We start from the raw sequence: 17290 nt of genomic DNA, 5'->3' as shown, positions 1-17290 counted from the left end.
ATTGATATATTAGACACGTTTTGCTACAGTTGATAGCTGTAATAGCTGAGGTTCTACCCCCAGATATTACTGTGATATACCTTACACGATTTGCTACAACTGATAGTTGTGATAGCTGAGGTTCTATCCCCAGATATTCCTGTGATATACTTTACAGGCTTTGTTACAATTGATAGCTGTAATAGCTGAGGCTCTACCCCCAGATATTACTGTGATAGCTCTACTTCCAGATATTACTGTGATATACTTCACAGGCTTTGCTACAATTGACAGCTGTGATAGCTGAGGTTCTACCCCCAGATATTACTCTGATAGCTCTACCCCCATATATTACTGTGAAAATACTTTACACGCTTTGCTACAATTGACAGCTGTGATAGCTGAGGTTCTACCCTCAGATATTACTGTGATATACATTACACGCTTTGCTACAACTGAGGGCTGAGGTTATACCCTCAGAAATTAATGTGCTATACTTTACAGGCTTTGCTGCAATTGATACCTGTGATAGCTGAGGTTATACCCTCAGAAATTAATGTGATATACAGTACACGCTTTGTTACGACTGAGGGCTGAGGTTATACCCTCAGAAATTAATGTGATATACTTTACACGCTTCGCTACAATGAGTGCGCTGCTGTAACAGCTTAGGCCCTCTCATCAGTTATTACCCGCATATACGTTGATACCTTCGGTGCCCTGTAATAACTGGTACAATACATGCGTTTCTACAGAAAGTTCACAATATTAAATTTCCTTGTCTTTTCTCAGCGTGCACGAGATCTAACGGTCTGTCCATCCGGATTGGAGAATCTTACCCTGATGACTGTAACACGTGCACCTGTAATGAGAATGGCGCCATCACCTGTACTGACAGACCGTGCTGTGAGTTTAACTTTACTTCGCTGTATGGTGCATGTTATATAGGTTTACTATCTATATGCTAGTAAGCAACTTCATGTGTGAGTCCACGTTAAGTGCATAAATATGGATTAACTAAGATTTCCATGTGATGCCAAATGCCAAAATATATCAAAACTGTAAGATACGGAGTTAAGCTGTAAACAACTATTAAATTCTACAAGAAAATTGTGCATGGTGATTGGCGAAAGACACGTATGTCGCACCATAAATGCACCAGTCATCTTTCAAATTATTATCTCCTCAACACATCGAGAATATTTTGGTCATCAAGCTATTTCTATTCGTGGTTTTGATTCGTAACATGCGCATCGATCTATCTGCATGCCCGCCTCTCCGATCCACACGAACGTGAACCACGTTGGTCCACGAAACGCTGTACCAATCAGTGTCTCCACAAGGTTCAATCTGTACACAGCAAGCCACAGTGCTTCTAAGTCATTTGGACTTAATTACATTGGTATCAGAATGGCTGATATCAGTTCAAGGGATACAGAATGGATTTCGATTGGCTGCTGCGGCATATTCCAGGCTATACCTAGCTTTAGGTGAATTTTAGGTATGGCAAATTTATTCAAGCGTGACTAAGGCTATACGGTTTAACCCTGAAAACGTTATCTCCCCTATCAGGCATTCAGTGTCGATTCTGTATCCCTTTAACTTAATAAGTAGATAAATGGACAGAGACTCAACGAAGCGATCGATAAATGGTATATGATCACAAACCTGTCTGTAGTGTAATGAGCATACTAACTGACTAAGGTTCTAACAGCGCTCTTTAATACTCCATGACGGCTGGTGTTTAGGCTTTGAACATCACACTTAATGGTTAGATACAGCTTTTCAGTCGGGGAGCCGTTTGAGCCCCATAATTAGGGCTAACATTGATAAATTATTGAGCGACATAGCAAAAGTCATTTAGTGTGAAATAATAATAAATCACATATTCTTTCAACATCAACTTAAATAGCAATTTAAACGTTCTATTTCTTCTTGATTTAGTCTTTTTCGGCCTTAAGCTCTGGTTTGAGAACTCACTGAGCCTACGAGTGCGCAATGCTGAGGAGTTCTGATAGACTACAGAACTACTTTGTAGACTTTACCCATGAGCAGTATTTAGAAAATGACTATTCTCACTAGACGGTCATCTGTGAAACAGAACAATAAAAGACTCTTACTTGAAACATGCATGTGTTCGCTACGACCACAAGCTTTTCATAACCTCTGCATCCCCTGCGTTTCTGATATGTGTGCTACGTGATGACAGTTGTTGCTGGATAACAAATAAAGCTGTGTTTGCACTGTGCGATTCTTGAATCAAATCGAATAAAACATGATTTCTTACATGTGACCTTAGCATCCGAGAAATCACAATCGCCTGAACGCGGCCGATAAAATAGACTTGTTCATGTTTTCTTCCACTAGTCGAATTCGACGAGTCGAAGCGACAAATGGCATCAGTGAACGTGACTTAAACGTTGTGCCAGACTAACCTCCAATCCACAGTGTCAACATAAATATACTCTCCACACAAAAACATATTTGGTATCAGCGGGTTGCAGCATAGTGAAATCACAAACCACTGTTTCCCGGTACTGTAAATCGTAGTTTCTGTTCACCTTACGCGTAGGTTTACCCACAATAAGCATATATCCAATGCACAATTCACTAAGGTTTGATTGAAATACAGAAAAAGTGACAATAAACCCTGGTCGAACATTTTTTCCAGGACAGAGTAAGTGTGTCCCCAGTATACAACCTCCGTCTGTTTATGTGCACCTTGTGTTTAGTTTTGTTACACTACTTTCCACAAGACTAGGACGGTCTTTAATGCAAAAAGTGTCCGATGTGAAAAAGCGACGTTAAGCCCTAATCATTCATTCTTTCCAGTACACAGATCTTTTCGATATTGTACAGCCTTTGTCTGTTTGCGCGCCTTATGTTTAGTTTCGCCACATCGCTGCAAAGAGTGTCCGACGTGGGACACAATGCGGAGTGTATGCCATCACTGCTTATACAGTTTCAATCACTTAACCAGGCACAAAGCCAGTTTAAGTCGACTGTGTGACACCACTGCCTTTTGTACTTACGTGTGTGTAAAACTGTCTGCAAGGTGGTATTTGGTGGAGGGTATTCTGCACTTGGCTTACAAGATTTGAAGAGAAATGATGGGCACTGGGGTTAGTGGTACACGTTAAATACTAGTTGTACAAACATTGTACAAACATTATTGTGCCCAGAAACTATTTGAGTGCTTAAATATTCCGAACAGTGCTTTTTTGTTAAGTGACTGATACACTTAAATTTTGTAATACGGTATAAGCACGTCCCTACCTCGTCACTCAACAATAACTCATTCCCTTAGGTCTAATTTAACAGACATACCGCAATTTTCCGCAGATTTAATGAGCCTGGATTTCGTGTCCTCACCAAATGTTTTGCTTTAATAACGGTTCATATGTGGCTCAAGCCTTGAGCCATCTATGGCGATGATTAATACGGTTTTTTTTTGCAGCTGTTCAGCTACTCTCTTTGACAATACTGTTAACGCTCTGTCGTAGTTATAATTTAGCTCCGTCACTTGTCGAGACGTACTAAAAACATCTGCCTTGCCCAAAGAATGGTTTGCTAATAAACATCACTCGGAATAAAATGCATGAGATTTGTAGTCCGTATTGCTCAATACTTACCCGGGAACGATCGTGATTTGCTGCTTGCTAGTTTTTCGGAAGACAGACTTGCGCTGATGCTTGATCAGTCGGTGCTGGTGGTGAAATTTCTCTCTTCGGACATCGGTGAGTTTTACTGGAATACGCACTATAATAACTCCGTACTGGAAGCTTATTAACCAGTCAATAAAGTACTAGTACACTATCACCTCGCCCTGTTCAATAAAAACGCAGTTGCGAGCGTAACACTAGAATCTAAAACTATTTTGAAATGTTCGTTTAGTACATATTCTTCAGTCCGGAGTAAAACACCAATCAAATAAACAAATAAATAATTTACATAACAAGCATAGCATGTCTCTGGCCAATTTGGTCTTGATTTGCTTTACCTCATGAAAACTAGATCAGTGTGAACAATCATCATCTTTATAAATTACAGCCTGCACACGACCTAACGGTGTGAGCATTAGGATCAGAGAAACGTACACGGACGACTGTAACACGTGTACGTGTAGAGATGACGGCACTATCTCCTGTACCGAGGATATATGCTGTGAGTATGCTCATTTTGTTTTCTCGTTTTCATGGCACTGTCTTACAAGCTCATTTACCTGGTGACAAATCTCTGCACTACATATTACATGTGTACCACGGACGACACACGAGTCACAAACTAAGTAAGATGGACTTAATTCTTCTTGCACCAAGGTGTTCAATAGCCTGTCCTCGTTTTGTTATTAACATAAAATACGCATAATGGAAAAGAAATAAATTCTTGTTTTTCCTTTACTTTTGTTTTTCTGTTCTTTTTATCAAAGTCTGCACAAGTCCCAGCAATCAGAGAATTAATGTTGGCAATAATTACCCAGACGACTGTAACACGTGTACGTGTAGATCAGACGGAACCTTCGACTGTACAACCAAAGTTTGCAGTAAGTGACATGTGGCACGTGTTAAAGAAGTAGAAAAAAACTTACAACAGAGGTGTGTTCAAGAGCTTTTCATCTCAATGTACAGAGACACAGCTTGGAAACGTTTATTAGCATAATATAAAACAATAATTTGTATATTATTATATGTTTTGGTAATAGATTGTCAATACATAACAACAGACCATAACAGTGTTAAAAATTACCCTAAAACTCACACATCTGTCATAATTTCTGGGTAAAAGATAAGAATTGCTTAAAACTAGAGTCCTTTACGTGCACACAAATACATTTTTACATCCTTACTTACAGGCTGTACATTTGGAGGTCAACAGTATCGTATCGGAGCTGATTTCCCTAACGACTGTAACACGTGTGTCTGTAACGAGGGTGGAAATGTTGTTTGTACCCAGAGAGCTTGTTGTAAGTGTCCTTTATGCACTTTCATGTTCCTGTATCGGCTTTTGGGGCTTTTACTCGCCAGGAACACCCACTGGCTGATGGTTCTCTGGCAAAGGATGACTTGGTCATGTCTAGAGCAAATTCCCTTATTCGATCTGGGCTATATATCTGGACATGGAATTTTTCTCCTAACATTTGGATTAATTGTGCAAATGTTAGAAGTTTTGTTTAGGCTTTTTAAGTTTTAGGTAATTCCAGTGACGTCAATTGGGTCACCTATACTAACGTCCATGGTGTTAGTTTTAAATTTCCATGTACTAGGGTACGTTCTGTGTAACAAAATAATTCCAGTTGATTTTCAAAGATAGAAAGTCTGTGTGTACATAGTTGGTGTCAAAAAACAGGCGATGTCTGAAAACACAGATTATGTTTTCTGATCATGTGAAACGATGCACGTAAGTGGCATCTTTGAAAATTGACAACATATAGCGTTTTCTTCATTTATAAATATAGAGACTTGTTCAAATGTTTAATAAAAGGAAAAAATTGTCAGCATTTAAAAAGACAACATCTTCTAGATGCATTTTTTATAAAAAGGAATATCATTGATTTTAATGTTCACAGCCTGCACGCGTCCCAACGGTGCAAGCATTAGGATCGGACAAACGTACCCGGACGACTGTAACACGTGTACGTGTAGAGATGACGGCTCTATCTCCTGTACCGAACGGCCATGCTGTAAGTTTTCCTCATTCATTAATGTAGAGCTTTGTTTAAATGTTTAGTTGAAGAGAAAATTTATCAATATTTAAATATACAATATCTTATCGATTAATCATTTTTAAAAAGGAATATCATTTTTTTAATGCCCACAGCCTGCACACGTCCCAACGGTGAAACCATTAGAATCGGACAAACGTACGCGGACGACTGTAACACGTGTACGTGTAGAAATGACGGCACTATTTCCTGTACCGAACGGCCATGCTGTAAGTTTTCCTCATTCATTAATGTAGAGCTTTGTCTAAATGTCCAGTGGAAAGTAAAATTTGTCAGTATTCAAAAATACAATATCTTCTTGATGAATCATTTATAAAAATAACTAATATTGTTTGTGTTGTCCACAGCCTGCACACGTCCCAACGGTGCAAGCATTAGGATCGGACAAACGTTCCCGGACAACTGTAACACGTGTACGTGTAGAGATGACGGCTCTATCTCCTGTACCGAACGGCCGTGCTGTAAGTTTTTCTCATTCATTAATGTAGAGCTTTGTTTAAATGTTTAGTTGAAGAGAAAATTTATCAATATTTAAATATACAATATCTTCTCGATTAATCATGTTTAAAAAGGAATATCATTTTTTAATGCCCACAGCCTGCACGCGTCCAAACGGTGAAAGCATTAGGATCGGACAAACGTACGCGGACGACTGTAATACGTGTACGTGTAGAAATGACGGCACTATTTCCTGTACCGAACGGCCATGCTGTAAGTTTTCCTCATTCATTAATGTAGATCTTTGTCTAAATGTCCAGTGGAAAGTAAAATTTGTCAGTATTCAAAAATACAATATCTTCTTGATGAATCATTTATAAAAAAAAAACTATTATTGTTTGTGTTGTCCACAGCCTGCACACGTCCCAACGGTGAAAGCATTAGGATCGGACAAACGTACCCGGACGACTGTAATACGTGTACTTGTAGAGTTGACGGCACTATCTCCTGTACCAATGATATATGCTGTGAGTATGCTTATACTCTATTATGCCATGGAACTGTCTTCCAAAGTTGTCGCAGGCTCATTCAGCAGGTGGCGTATCGCACCACCACATGTCACAATGGAGGTTACTCCAGCCACAAGTTAAGGCGGACCCCATTGGTCTTGCAGTAACAATGATTTGTTCAGCTTGTTTTTACTTTCAGTTGTAAATAATAAATGCACGTAGTTGTCAAGAAAATGTAATGCTTTGTTGTTTTATTACATTTCCACTTAGTTTGCACAAGTCCCAGCAATCAGAGAATTGATGTCGGCGATAATTACCCAGACGACTGTAACACGTGTACGTGTAGATCAGACGGAACCTTCGACTGTACAACCAAAGTCTGCAGTAAGTGACTTTGTAGCACATGTGAAAGAAATACAATAAAATGTTACAGCAAAAGTGTGGCCAACAGGTTTTCATCTCAATGTACAGAGACACAGCGTGAAAACGTCTCTTAGCATAACTTGGTGACAGATTGTCAATACTTAACATAAAACCATAACAGTGTCAAATCTTACCCTAAAACAGACACATCTGTCACAATTTTTGTGTAACAGATAAGAATTGCTTAAAACTAGAGTCCTTTGCGTCCACGCAAATACATTTTTACATCCTTACTTACAGGCTGTACGTTTGGAGGTCAACAGTATCGTATCGGAGCTGATTTCCCTAACGACTGTAACACGTGTGTCTGTAACGAGGGTGGAAATGTTGTTTGTACCCAGAGAGCTTGTTGTAAGTGTCCTTTATGCACTTTCATGTTCCTGTATCGGCTTTTGGGGCTTTTACTCGCCAGGAACACCCACTGGCTGATGGTTCTCTGGCAAAGGATGACTTGGTCATGTCTAGAGCAAATTCCCTTATTCGATCTGGGCTATATATCTGGACATGGAATTTTTCTCCTAACATTTGGATTAATTGTGCAAATGTTAGAAGTTTTGTTTAGGCTTTTTAAGTTTTAGGTAACTACAGTGACGTCAATTGGGTCACCTATACTAACGTCCATGGTGTTAGTTTTAAATTTCCATGTACTAGGGTACGTTCTGTGTAACAAAATAATTCCAGTTGATTTTCAAAGATAGAAAGTCTGTGTGTACATAGTTGGTGTCAAAAACAAGCGTTGTCTGAAAACACAGAATATGTTTTCTGATCATGTGAAACGATGCACGTAAACGATGCTTTGAAAATTAACAACATATAGCGTTTACTTCATTCATAAATATAGAGCCTTGTGCAAATGTTTAATAGGAGAAAAACATTGTCACCATTTAAAATACAATATTTTCTCGTTGAATCATTTATAAAAAGAAATATCATTGTTTTTTTATACCCACAGCCTGCACGCGTCCCAACGGTGCAAGCATTAGGATCGGACAAACGTACCCGGACGACTGTAACACGTGTACGTGTAGAGATGACGGCACTATCTCCTGTACCGAACGGCCATGCTGTAAGTTTTCCCCATTCAATAATATAGAGCTTTGTTCAAATGTTCAGTGGAAAGTAAAATTTGTCAGTATTCAAAAATACAATATCTTCTTGATGAATCATTTATAAAAATAACTATTATTGTTTGTGTTGTCCACAGCCTGCACACGTCCCAACGGTGCAAGCATTAGGATCGGACAAACGTACCCGGACGACTGTAACACGTGTACGTGTAGAGATGACGGCTCTATCTCCTGTACCCAACGGCCGTGCTGTAAGTTTTTCTCATTCATTAATGTAGAGCTTTGTTTAAATGTTTAGTTGAAGAGAAAATTTATCAATACTTAAATATACAATATCTTCTCGATTAATCATTTTTAAAAAGGAATATCATTTTTTTAATGCCCACAGCCTGCACGCGTCCCAACGGTGAAAGCATTAGGATCGGACAAACGTACCCGGACGACTGTAACACGTGTACGTGTAGAAATGACGGCACTATTTCCTGTACGGAACGGCCATGCTGTAAGTTTTCCTCATTCATTAATATAGAGCTTTGTCTAAATATCCAGTGGAAAGTAAAATTTGTCAGTATTCAAAAATACAATATCTTCTTGATGAATCATTTATAAAAATAACTATTATTGTTTGTGTTGTCCACAGCCTGCACACGTCCCAACGGTGAAAGCATTAGGATCGGACAAACGTACCCGGACGACTGTAATACGTGTACTTGTAGAGTTGACGGCACTATCTCCTGTACCAATGATATATGCTGTGAGTATGCTTATACTCTATTATGCCATGGAACTGTCTTCCAAAGTTGTCGCAGGCTAAATTAGCAGGTGGCGTATCGCACCACCACATGTCATAATGGACGTTACGCCAGTCACAAATTAAGACGGACCACATTAGTCTTACAGTAACTATGAACTGTTCAGTTTGTTTTTATTTTCAGTTGTAAATAATAAATGCACATAGTTCTCAAGAAAATGTAATGCATTGTTGTATTCTTACATTTCCACTTAGTTTGCACAAGTCCCAGCAATCAGAGAATTGATGTCGGAAATAATTACCCAGACGACTGTAACACGTGTACGTGTACATCAGACGGAACCTTCGACTGTACAACCAAAGTCTGCAGTAAGTGACTTTGTATCACATGTAAAAGAAATACCAAAAAATGTTTCAACAAAAGTAAGGCCAACAGGTTTTCATCTCAATATACAGGGACACAGCGTGAAAACGTTTCTTAGCATAACTTGGTGACAGATTGTCAATCCATAATATCAAATCATAACAGTGTTAAAACTTACCCTAAAACTTCCACATGTGTCATAATTTCTGCGTGAATGATAATAATTGCTTAAACCTAAATTCTTTTGAATGCACGCAAATGCATTTTTACATCCTTACTTACAGGCTGTACGTTTGGAGGTCAACAGTATCGTATCGGAGCTGATTTCCCTAACGACTGTAACACGTGTGTCTGTAACGAGGGTGGAAATGTTGTTTGTACCCAGAGAGCTTGTTGTAAGTGTCCTTTATGCACTTTCATGTTCCTGTATCGGCTTTTGGGGCTTTTACTCGCCAGGAACACCCACTGGCTGATGGTTCTCTGGCAAAGGATGACTTGGTCATGTCTAGAGCAAATTCCCTTATTCGATCTGGGCTATATATCTGGACATGGAATTTTTCTCCTAACATTTGGATTAATTGTGCAAATGTTAGAAGTTTTGTTTAGGCTTTTTAAGTTTTAGGTAACTACAGTGACGTCAATTGGGTCACCTATACTAACGTCCATGGTGTTAGTTTTAAATTTCCATGTACTAGGGTACGTTCTGTGTAACAAAATAATTCCAGTTGATTTTCAAAGATAGAAAGTCTGTGTGTACATAGTTGGTGTCAAAAAACAGGCAATGTCTGAAAACACAGAATATGTTTTCTGATCATGTGAAACGATGCACGTAAACGATGCTTTGAAAATTAACAACATATAGCGTTTACTTCATTCATAAATATACAGCCTTGTGCAAATGTTTAATAGGAGAAAAACATTGTCAGCATTTAAAATACAATATTTTCTCGTTGAATCATTTATAAAAAGAAATATCATTGTTTTTTTTATACCCACAGCCTGCACGCGTCCCAACGGTGCAAGCATTAGGATCGGACAAACGTACCCGGACGACTGTAACACGTGTACGTGTAGAGATGACGGCACTATCTCCTGTACCGAACGGCCATGCTGTAAGTTTTCCCCATTCAATAATACAGAGCTTTGTTCAAATGTTCAGTGGAAAGTAAAATTTGTCAGTATTCAAAAATACAATATCTTTTCTCTGAATGAGTTAGAAAGAGAAATATTATTTTTTGTGTTGTCCACAGCCTGCACACGTCCCAACGGTGCAAGCATTAGGATCGGACAAACGTACCCGGACGACTGTAACACGTGTACGTGTAGAGATGACGGCTCTATCTCCTGTACCGAACGGCCCTGCTGTAAGTTTTTCTCATTCATTAATATAGAGCTTTGTTTAAATGTTTAGTTGAAGAGAAAATTTATCAATATTTAAATATACAATATCTTCTCGATTAATCATTTTTAAAAAGGAATATCATTTTTTTAATCCCCACAGCCTGCACGCGTCCCAACGGTGAAAGCATTAGGATCGAACAAACGTACGCGGACGACTGTAACACGTGTACGTGTAGAAATGACGGCACTATTTCCTGTACCGAACGGCCATGCTGTAAGTTTTCCTCATTCATTAATGTAGAGCTTTGTATAAATGTCCAGTGGAAAGTAAAATTTGTCAGTATTCAAAAATACAATATCTTCTTGATGAATCATTTATAAAAATAACTATTATTGTTTGTGTTGTCCACAGCCTGCACACGTCCCAACGGTGAAAGCATTAGGATCGGACAAACGTACCCGGACGACTGTAATACGTGTACTTGTAGAGTTGACGGCACTATCTCCTGTACCAATGATATATGCTGTGAGTATGCTTATACTCTATTATGCCATGGAACTGTCTTCCAAAGTTGTCGCAGGCTAAATTAGCAGGTGGCGTATCGCACCACCACATGTCATAATGGACGTTACGCCAGTCACAAATTAAGACGGACCACATTAGTCTTACAGTAACTATGAACTGTTCAGTTTGTTTTTATTTTCAGTTGTAAATAATAAATGCACATAGTTCTCAAGAAAATGTAATGCATTGTTGTATTCTTACATTTCCACTTAGTTTGCACAAGTCCCAGCAATCAGAGAATTGATGTCGGCGATAATTACCCAGACGACTGTAACACGTGTACGTGTACATCAGACGGAACCTTCGACTGTACAACCAAAGTCTGCAGTAAGTGACTTTGTAGCACATGTAAAAGAAATACCAAAAAATGTTTCAACAAAAGTAAGGCCAACAGGTTTTCATCTCAATGTACAGAGACACAGCGTGAAAACGTTTCTTAGCATAACTTGGTGACAGATTGTCAATCCATAATATCAAATCATAACAGCGTTAAAACTTACCCTAAAACTTCCACATGTGTCATAATTTCTGCGTGAATGATAATAATTGCTTAAACCTAAATTCTTTTGAATGCACGCAAATACATTTTTACATCCTTACTTACAGGCTGTACCTTTGGGGGTCAACAGTATCGTATCGGAGCTGATTTCCCTAACGACTGTAACACGTGTGTCTGTAACGAGGGTGGAAATGTTGTTTGTACCCAGAGAGCTTGTTGTAAGTACCCAGTTTCTGTGTCCTTTATACACTTTTATCTTTTTATTTCGGCTTTTGGGGCTTTTACCCACCAGGAACATACAATGGCTGATGGTTCTCTGGCAAAGAATGACTTGGTCATGACTGGAGCGAATCCTATGTTTGATCCAGATTATATATTAGGACATGGATTTTTTTCTCTTATCATTTGGATTATTTGTGCAAAAGTTAGAAGTTTTGTTCAGGCTTTTTAAGTTTTAAGTCAATGCAGTGACGTCAATTGGGTCACCTATACTAACGTCCATACTGTTAATTTTAAATTTACAGTTACAAAGGTATGTCCTCTGTAACAAAATAATTCCAGTTGATTTTCAAAGATAGAAAGTCTGTGTGTACATAGTTGGTGTCAAAAACAAGCGTTGTCTGAAAACACAGAATGTGTTTCCTGATCATGTAAAACGATGCACGGAAGTGGCATCTTTGAAAATTAACAACATATAGCGTTTTCTTAATTCATAAATATAGAGCCTTGTGCAAGTGTTTAATAGGAGGAAAACATTGCCAGCATTTAAAAATACAATATTTTATCGATGAATCATTTATAAAAAGGAATCATTGTTTTTTTATACCCACAGCCTGCACGCGCCCCAACGGTGCAAGCATTAGGATCGGACAAACGTACCCGGACGACTGTAACACGTGTACGTGTAGAGATGACGGCACTATTTCCTGTACCGAACGGCCATGCTGTAAGTTTTCCCCATTCATTAATGTAGAGCTTTGTTCAAATGTTCAGTAGAAAGGAAATTTGGTCAGTATTCAAAAACGCAATATCTTCTCGATAATTCATTTATAAAAATAACTATTATTGTTTGTGTTGTCCACAGCCTGCACACGTCCCAACGGTGCAAGCATTAGGATCGGACAAACGTACCCGGACGACTGTAACACGTGTACGTGTAGAGATGACGGCACTATTTCCTGTACCGAACGGCCATGCTGTAAGTTTTCCCCATTCATTAATGTAGAGCTTTGTTTAAATGTCCAGTGGAAAGTAAAATTTGTCAGTATTAAAAAATACAATATCTTCTTGATGAATAATTTATAAAAATAACTATTATTGTTTGTGTTGTCCACAGCCTGCACACGTCCCAACGGTGCAAGCATTAGGATCGGACAAACATACGCGGATGACTGTAATACGTGTACGTGTAGAGAAGACGGCACTATCTCCTGTACCAATGATATATGCTGTGAGTATGCTTATAGTCTATTATGCTACGGGACCGTCTTCCAAAGTTGTCGCGGGCTTTTTTAGAAAGTGGCGTATCGCACCACCACGTGTCACAATGGACGTTACGCCAGTCACAAGTTAAGACGGACCCCACTGGTCTTGTAGTAACTATGATTTGTTCAGCGTATTTTTATTTCAGTTATAAATAATAGATGCACATGGTTGTGAACAAAATGTAATGCATTGTTGTATTCTTACATTTTCACTTAGTCTGCACAAGCCCCAGCAATCAGAGAATTGATGTCGGCGATAATTACCCAGACGACTGTAACACGTGTACGTGTAGATCAGACGGAACCTTTGACTGTACAACCAAAGTCTGCAGTAAGTGACTTTGTAGCACATGTAAAAGAAATACAATAAAATGTTACAACAAAAGTGTGGCCAACAGGTTTTCATCTCAATGTACAGAGACACAGCGTGAAATCGTTTCTTAGCATATTAAAAAACAGTGATATGTAAATCAATGTTTGTATTGATAATATATTGTCAATACATAACATTAAACCATAGCAGTATGAAAATTTACCCTAAATCTCTTACATCTGCCAAAATTTCTGCTTAAAAGATAATAATTGCTTAAAACTGGAGTGCTTTGAGTGCATGCATTTATATTTCCACATCTTTACGTACAGGCTGTACATTTGGAGGTCAACAGTATCGTATCGGAGCTGATTTCGCTAACGACTGTAACACGTGTGTCTGTAACGAGGGTGGAAATGTTGTATGTACCCAGAGAGCTTGTTGTAAGTACCCAGTTTCTGTGTCCGTTATGCACTTCCATGTTCCTATTTCATCTGTGTAAGTTTTTACTCACCAGGAACACACAATGGCTGATGATTTTCTTGCAAAGGCTATAAAATATGCGTTGTTAAACACATTCTTATACCAGTCGTCAACCAAGGATGGACGTTTCAGGTCGACAACAACAAGACCAATTTCCAAAGCGAGGTTTACCATGCATTATGAAAGGGTTAAGAAAGTATACAAAGTACAAAATTAGGACGGAATCAAGCAAAGAGAAGCAGCCAAGAGTTTTCAATGATATTGGAAACTTAGACCTTACTCCGTCTGTCTTGACTGCCATATTGACGTTTTCTATTACTTGATGAAGGGCGTTCATTTTCTTTGGGATCTACACGGTTTAAATCCTTCGCACATAAAACAAACATGATATGCTCTCACAGACAACGTTTTACCGTATTCATTAAACAAACGAATAGTTCGATCCATGTGTATAAACCCCCAACATGGTGAAGTGGATATAAAACCATAGTCATAAAGCCCAGTAGTTTTCTGTACTAAAGCCATTCTCGCAGGTGCACTGTAATGTCACATCGTAAGCTTAAAAATATAGCGCATCATACAGAATGCACCGGACTGAATTGTTTAGTAAATCAATGTCTATCTGACATCAGCGTCATGACTGGTGCAAATCCTATATTTCATCCAGATTATATTTCAGAACATGGATTTTTTTTCTTAACATATGGATTGTTTGTGCAAAGGTTAAACGTTTTGTTCAGACTTTTTAAGTTATAAGTTACTGTAGTGACGACAACTGGGTCACGTGTACTAATGTCCACGCGGTTAGTTTTAAACGTACATGTGCTAAGGTACGTTCTCTGTAACAAAAAAATACAGTTAATTTTCAAAGAGAATTCTGGGTGTACATAGTTGGTGTCAAAGACAAGTGTTGTCTGAAAGCTACACAAAATATTTTCTGATCATGTTAAACGATACACGAAAATGGCATTTTATAAAATTAATAACATATAGCGTTTTCCTCATTCATAAATGTAGGGCTTTGTTTAAATGTTTAATAAAAGGAAAAAATTATCAGTATACAAAAGACAATATCTTGTCGATGCATCATTTATAAAAAGGAATGTCACGGTTACTTTTGTCCACAGCCTGCACGCGTCCCAACGGTGCAAGCATTAGGATCGGACAAACGTACCCGGACGACTGTAACACGTGTACGTGTAGAGATGACGGCACTATCTCCTGTACCGAACGGCCATGCTGTAAGTTTACTTCATTCATAAATGTAGAGCTTTGTTCAAATATTTAGTGGAAGAGAAAATTTGTCAACATTTAAAAATACAATATCTTCTCCATGAATCATTTATAAAAAGGAATACCATTGTTTTTATGCCCACAGCCTGCACACGTCCCAACGGTGAAAGCATTAGGATCGGACAAACGTACCCGGAAGACTGTAACACGTGTACGTGTAGAGATGACGGCACTATCTCCTGTACCGAACGGCCATGCTGTAAGTTTTCAAACATGATCTGCCCACTTTTTGCAATATAAATATTAAAATTTGACAGGGAGGTATTGTGTATATCTGTCCATAGCAAGATGTGCCTTATTTTCATTTACTCCAAAAAAAAAAGACATGACTAGTAGGCATATGTGTATATAGATGAAAGATTCCTATGCTTGTTTGACAGTGTAGGGTGTTTTCTAGTGTACGGCGTAAAACACCAAGAAATAAAATGAAGTGAAATAACGGTATATGTAAGAGGACGAGGAGGCCAGTTGTCACTTGTATATCTGCCTGCATATTTCTATAGTTTTACATTATTTTGTAATTATATGTTTTGTTAACCACCATGCTATGTAACATTGACTGAAACGCACCACCCAGTGTTCTGAGTCCTGCAAAGAGCATTTTCTGCATGACTGTGGCATAGATACATTTTCATCTCTTTTTTTAAAGGGAAAAACTATGTCAGTCAAAAAAATGCCTAAAAATTGAAATGATTAATGGGATGAGATTTTGTAAATATGATTCCACATCGGCATGTTGTGGTAGTTCTAAGCGCTATGTTCTAGCACAAGCTAGAAAGTTTGACGACGATGAGCCCTACATATTCCTTTAATAAAAAGTACATCTCCACATATAATTCCACAGTGCGTGTACAAATAAGTAATTAAATTTTTCAATCTGTTGCCCATCTATTTCACTGTGATTATGACAACGGAAAAAGGTTGTCTTACTGCATACCAAATTGCGTTTATTTTCTAATCTGTTGCGCATTTATCATTCACTCTTAAGAAAAAAGGTTCTGTATGGACTAAAAAGGGTTCTTTGGCTTTTTTCACCTCCAGAACCTTTTTTTGGTGCTGTACAGAACCCTTTTGAAAAGGATCAACATAGAACCCATTAGATATGTTACGTGACCATGAAATCGGCGGTAAAACTAAAAAAAACTAAAAAAATGGTTTTGAACACAGAACCGACTGGGCGCTTTAGAACCCTTTCGTGCGCTGGAGATGAAAAGGGTTTTAATACAGATCCCTCGGAAAAAACCCCTTTTGAACCTTTTTTGTTAAGTGTTATTTGTTTTGTGGCACATGGTAGCGGAGTGGCAAATTGTTTTGTGACTCATGAATGTCATACTCCCTTCTCAGCTCGCACTGCACAAATATACAATTCTACGTTATCTGCTGTCATAAAGTATTTATGATCTGATGTTCCTAGCCTGCACACGTCCCAACGGTGCAAGCATTAGAATTGGACAAACGTACCCGGACGACTGTAACACGTGTACGTGTAGAGATGACGGCACTATTTCCTGTACCACTGATATATGCTGTGAGTATGACATTTTGTGTTCTCAAGCCTGTCTTCTGATACTTTGTGTTTTCAATGCTGTCTTTTGACATTTTGTATTCTCAATACTATCATATGACATTTTGTGTTCTCAGTACTGTTCTGTTACATTATGTGTTCTCAATACTGCCACATGACATTTTGTGTTTTCAGTACTGTTCTGTTACATTATGTGTTCTCAATACTGCCATATGACATTTTGTATTCTCAATACGGCCTAATTACATTTTGTGTTCTCAATACTGTCTTCTGACATTTTGTGATCTTAATACTGTCTTTTGACGTAAAGTATATAGGAGTGACGTTCATTCTGTTGTATTTAATTTTTTTTAATATTTTCTCTCTCTTTTAGTCTGCACAAGTCCCAGCAATCAGAGAATTGATGTCGGCAATAATTACCCAGACGACTGTAACACGTGTACGTGTAGATCAGACGGAACCTTCGACTGTACAACCAAAGTCTGCAGTAAGTAGCTTTGTCCATAAGTAAATCCAGTCCATGCACTGTTAGAAAGG

At 38.4% G+C, this 17290-nt stretch overlaps 1 protein-coding gene across 1 annotated transcript in view; it reads left to right on the top strand.

Annotated features, from left to right (window-relative positions):
• The window catches only part of LOC135478105 (kielin/chordin-like protein), a 40167-nt gene extending 22919 nt beyond the window's left edge, over positions 1-17248 (top strand). Inside the window, exons 16-38 of the mRNA XM_064758376.1 lie at positions 772-885; positions 4030-4143; positions 4409-4522; positions 4832-4942; positions 5546-5659; positions 6049-6162; positions 6299-6412; positions 6553-6666; positions 6919-7032; positions 7312-7422; positions 8276-8389; positions 8527-8640; positions 8779-8892; positions 9538-9648; positions 10252-10365; positions 10504-10617; positions 11007-11063; positions 11766-11876; positions 12743-12856; positions 13360-13473; positions 13785-13895; positions 15314-15427; positions 17127-17248. Coding sequence (XP_064614446.1) covers positions 772-885; positions 4030-4143; positions 4409-4522; positions 4832-4942; positions 5546-5659; positions 6049-6162; positions 6299-6412; positions 6553-6666; positions 6919-7032; positions 7312-7422; positions 8276-8389; positions 8527-8640; positions 8779-8892; positions 9538-9648; positions 10252-10365; positions 10504-10617; positions 11007-11063; positions 11766-11876; positions 12743-12856; positions 13360-13473; positions 13785-13895; positions 15314-15427; positions 17127-17248 — 2558 coding nt within the window. The remainder of the gene's footprint in view (positions 1-771; positions 886-4029; positions 4144-4408; positions 4523-4831; positions 4943-5545; positions 5660-6048; positions 6163-6298; positions 6413-6552; positions 6667-6918; positions 7033-7311; positions 7423-8275; positions 8390-8526; positions 8641-8778; positions 8893-9537; positions 9649-10251; positions 10366-10503; positions 10618-11006; positions 11064-11765; positions 11877-12742; positions 12857-13359; positions 13474-13784; positions 13896-15313; positions 15428-17126) is intronic.
• Positions 17249-17290: the final 42 nt, after the last annotated feature.

Source organism: Liolophura sinensis, chromosome 11 (genome assembly GCF_032854445.1).
Source record: "Liolophura sinensis isolate JHLJ2023 chromosome 11, CUHK_Ljap_v2, whole genome shotgun sequence".
In the NCBI taxonomy this organism is placed as follows: Eukaryota; Metazoa; Mollusca; class Polyplacophora; order Chitonida; family Chitonidae; genus Liolophura; species Liolophura sinensis.
The sequence above is the reverse complement of the archived record's forward strand: the minus strand, read 5'-3'. Positions and strand labels throughout refer to the sequence as shown.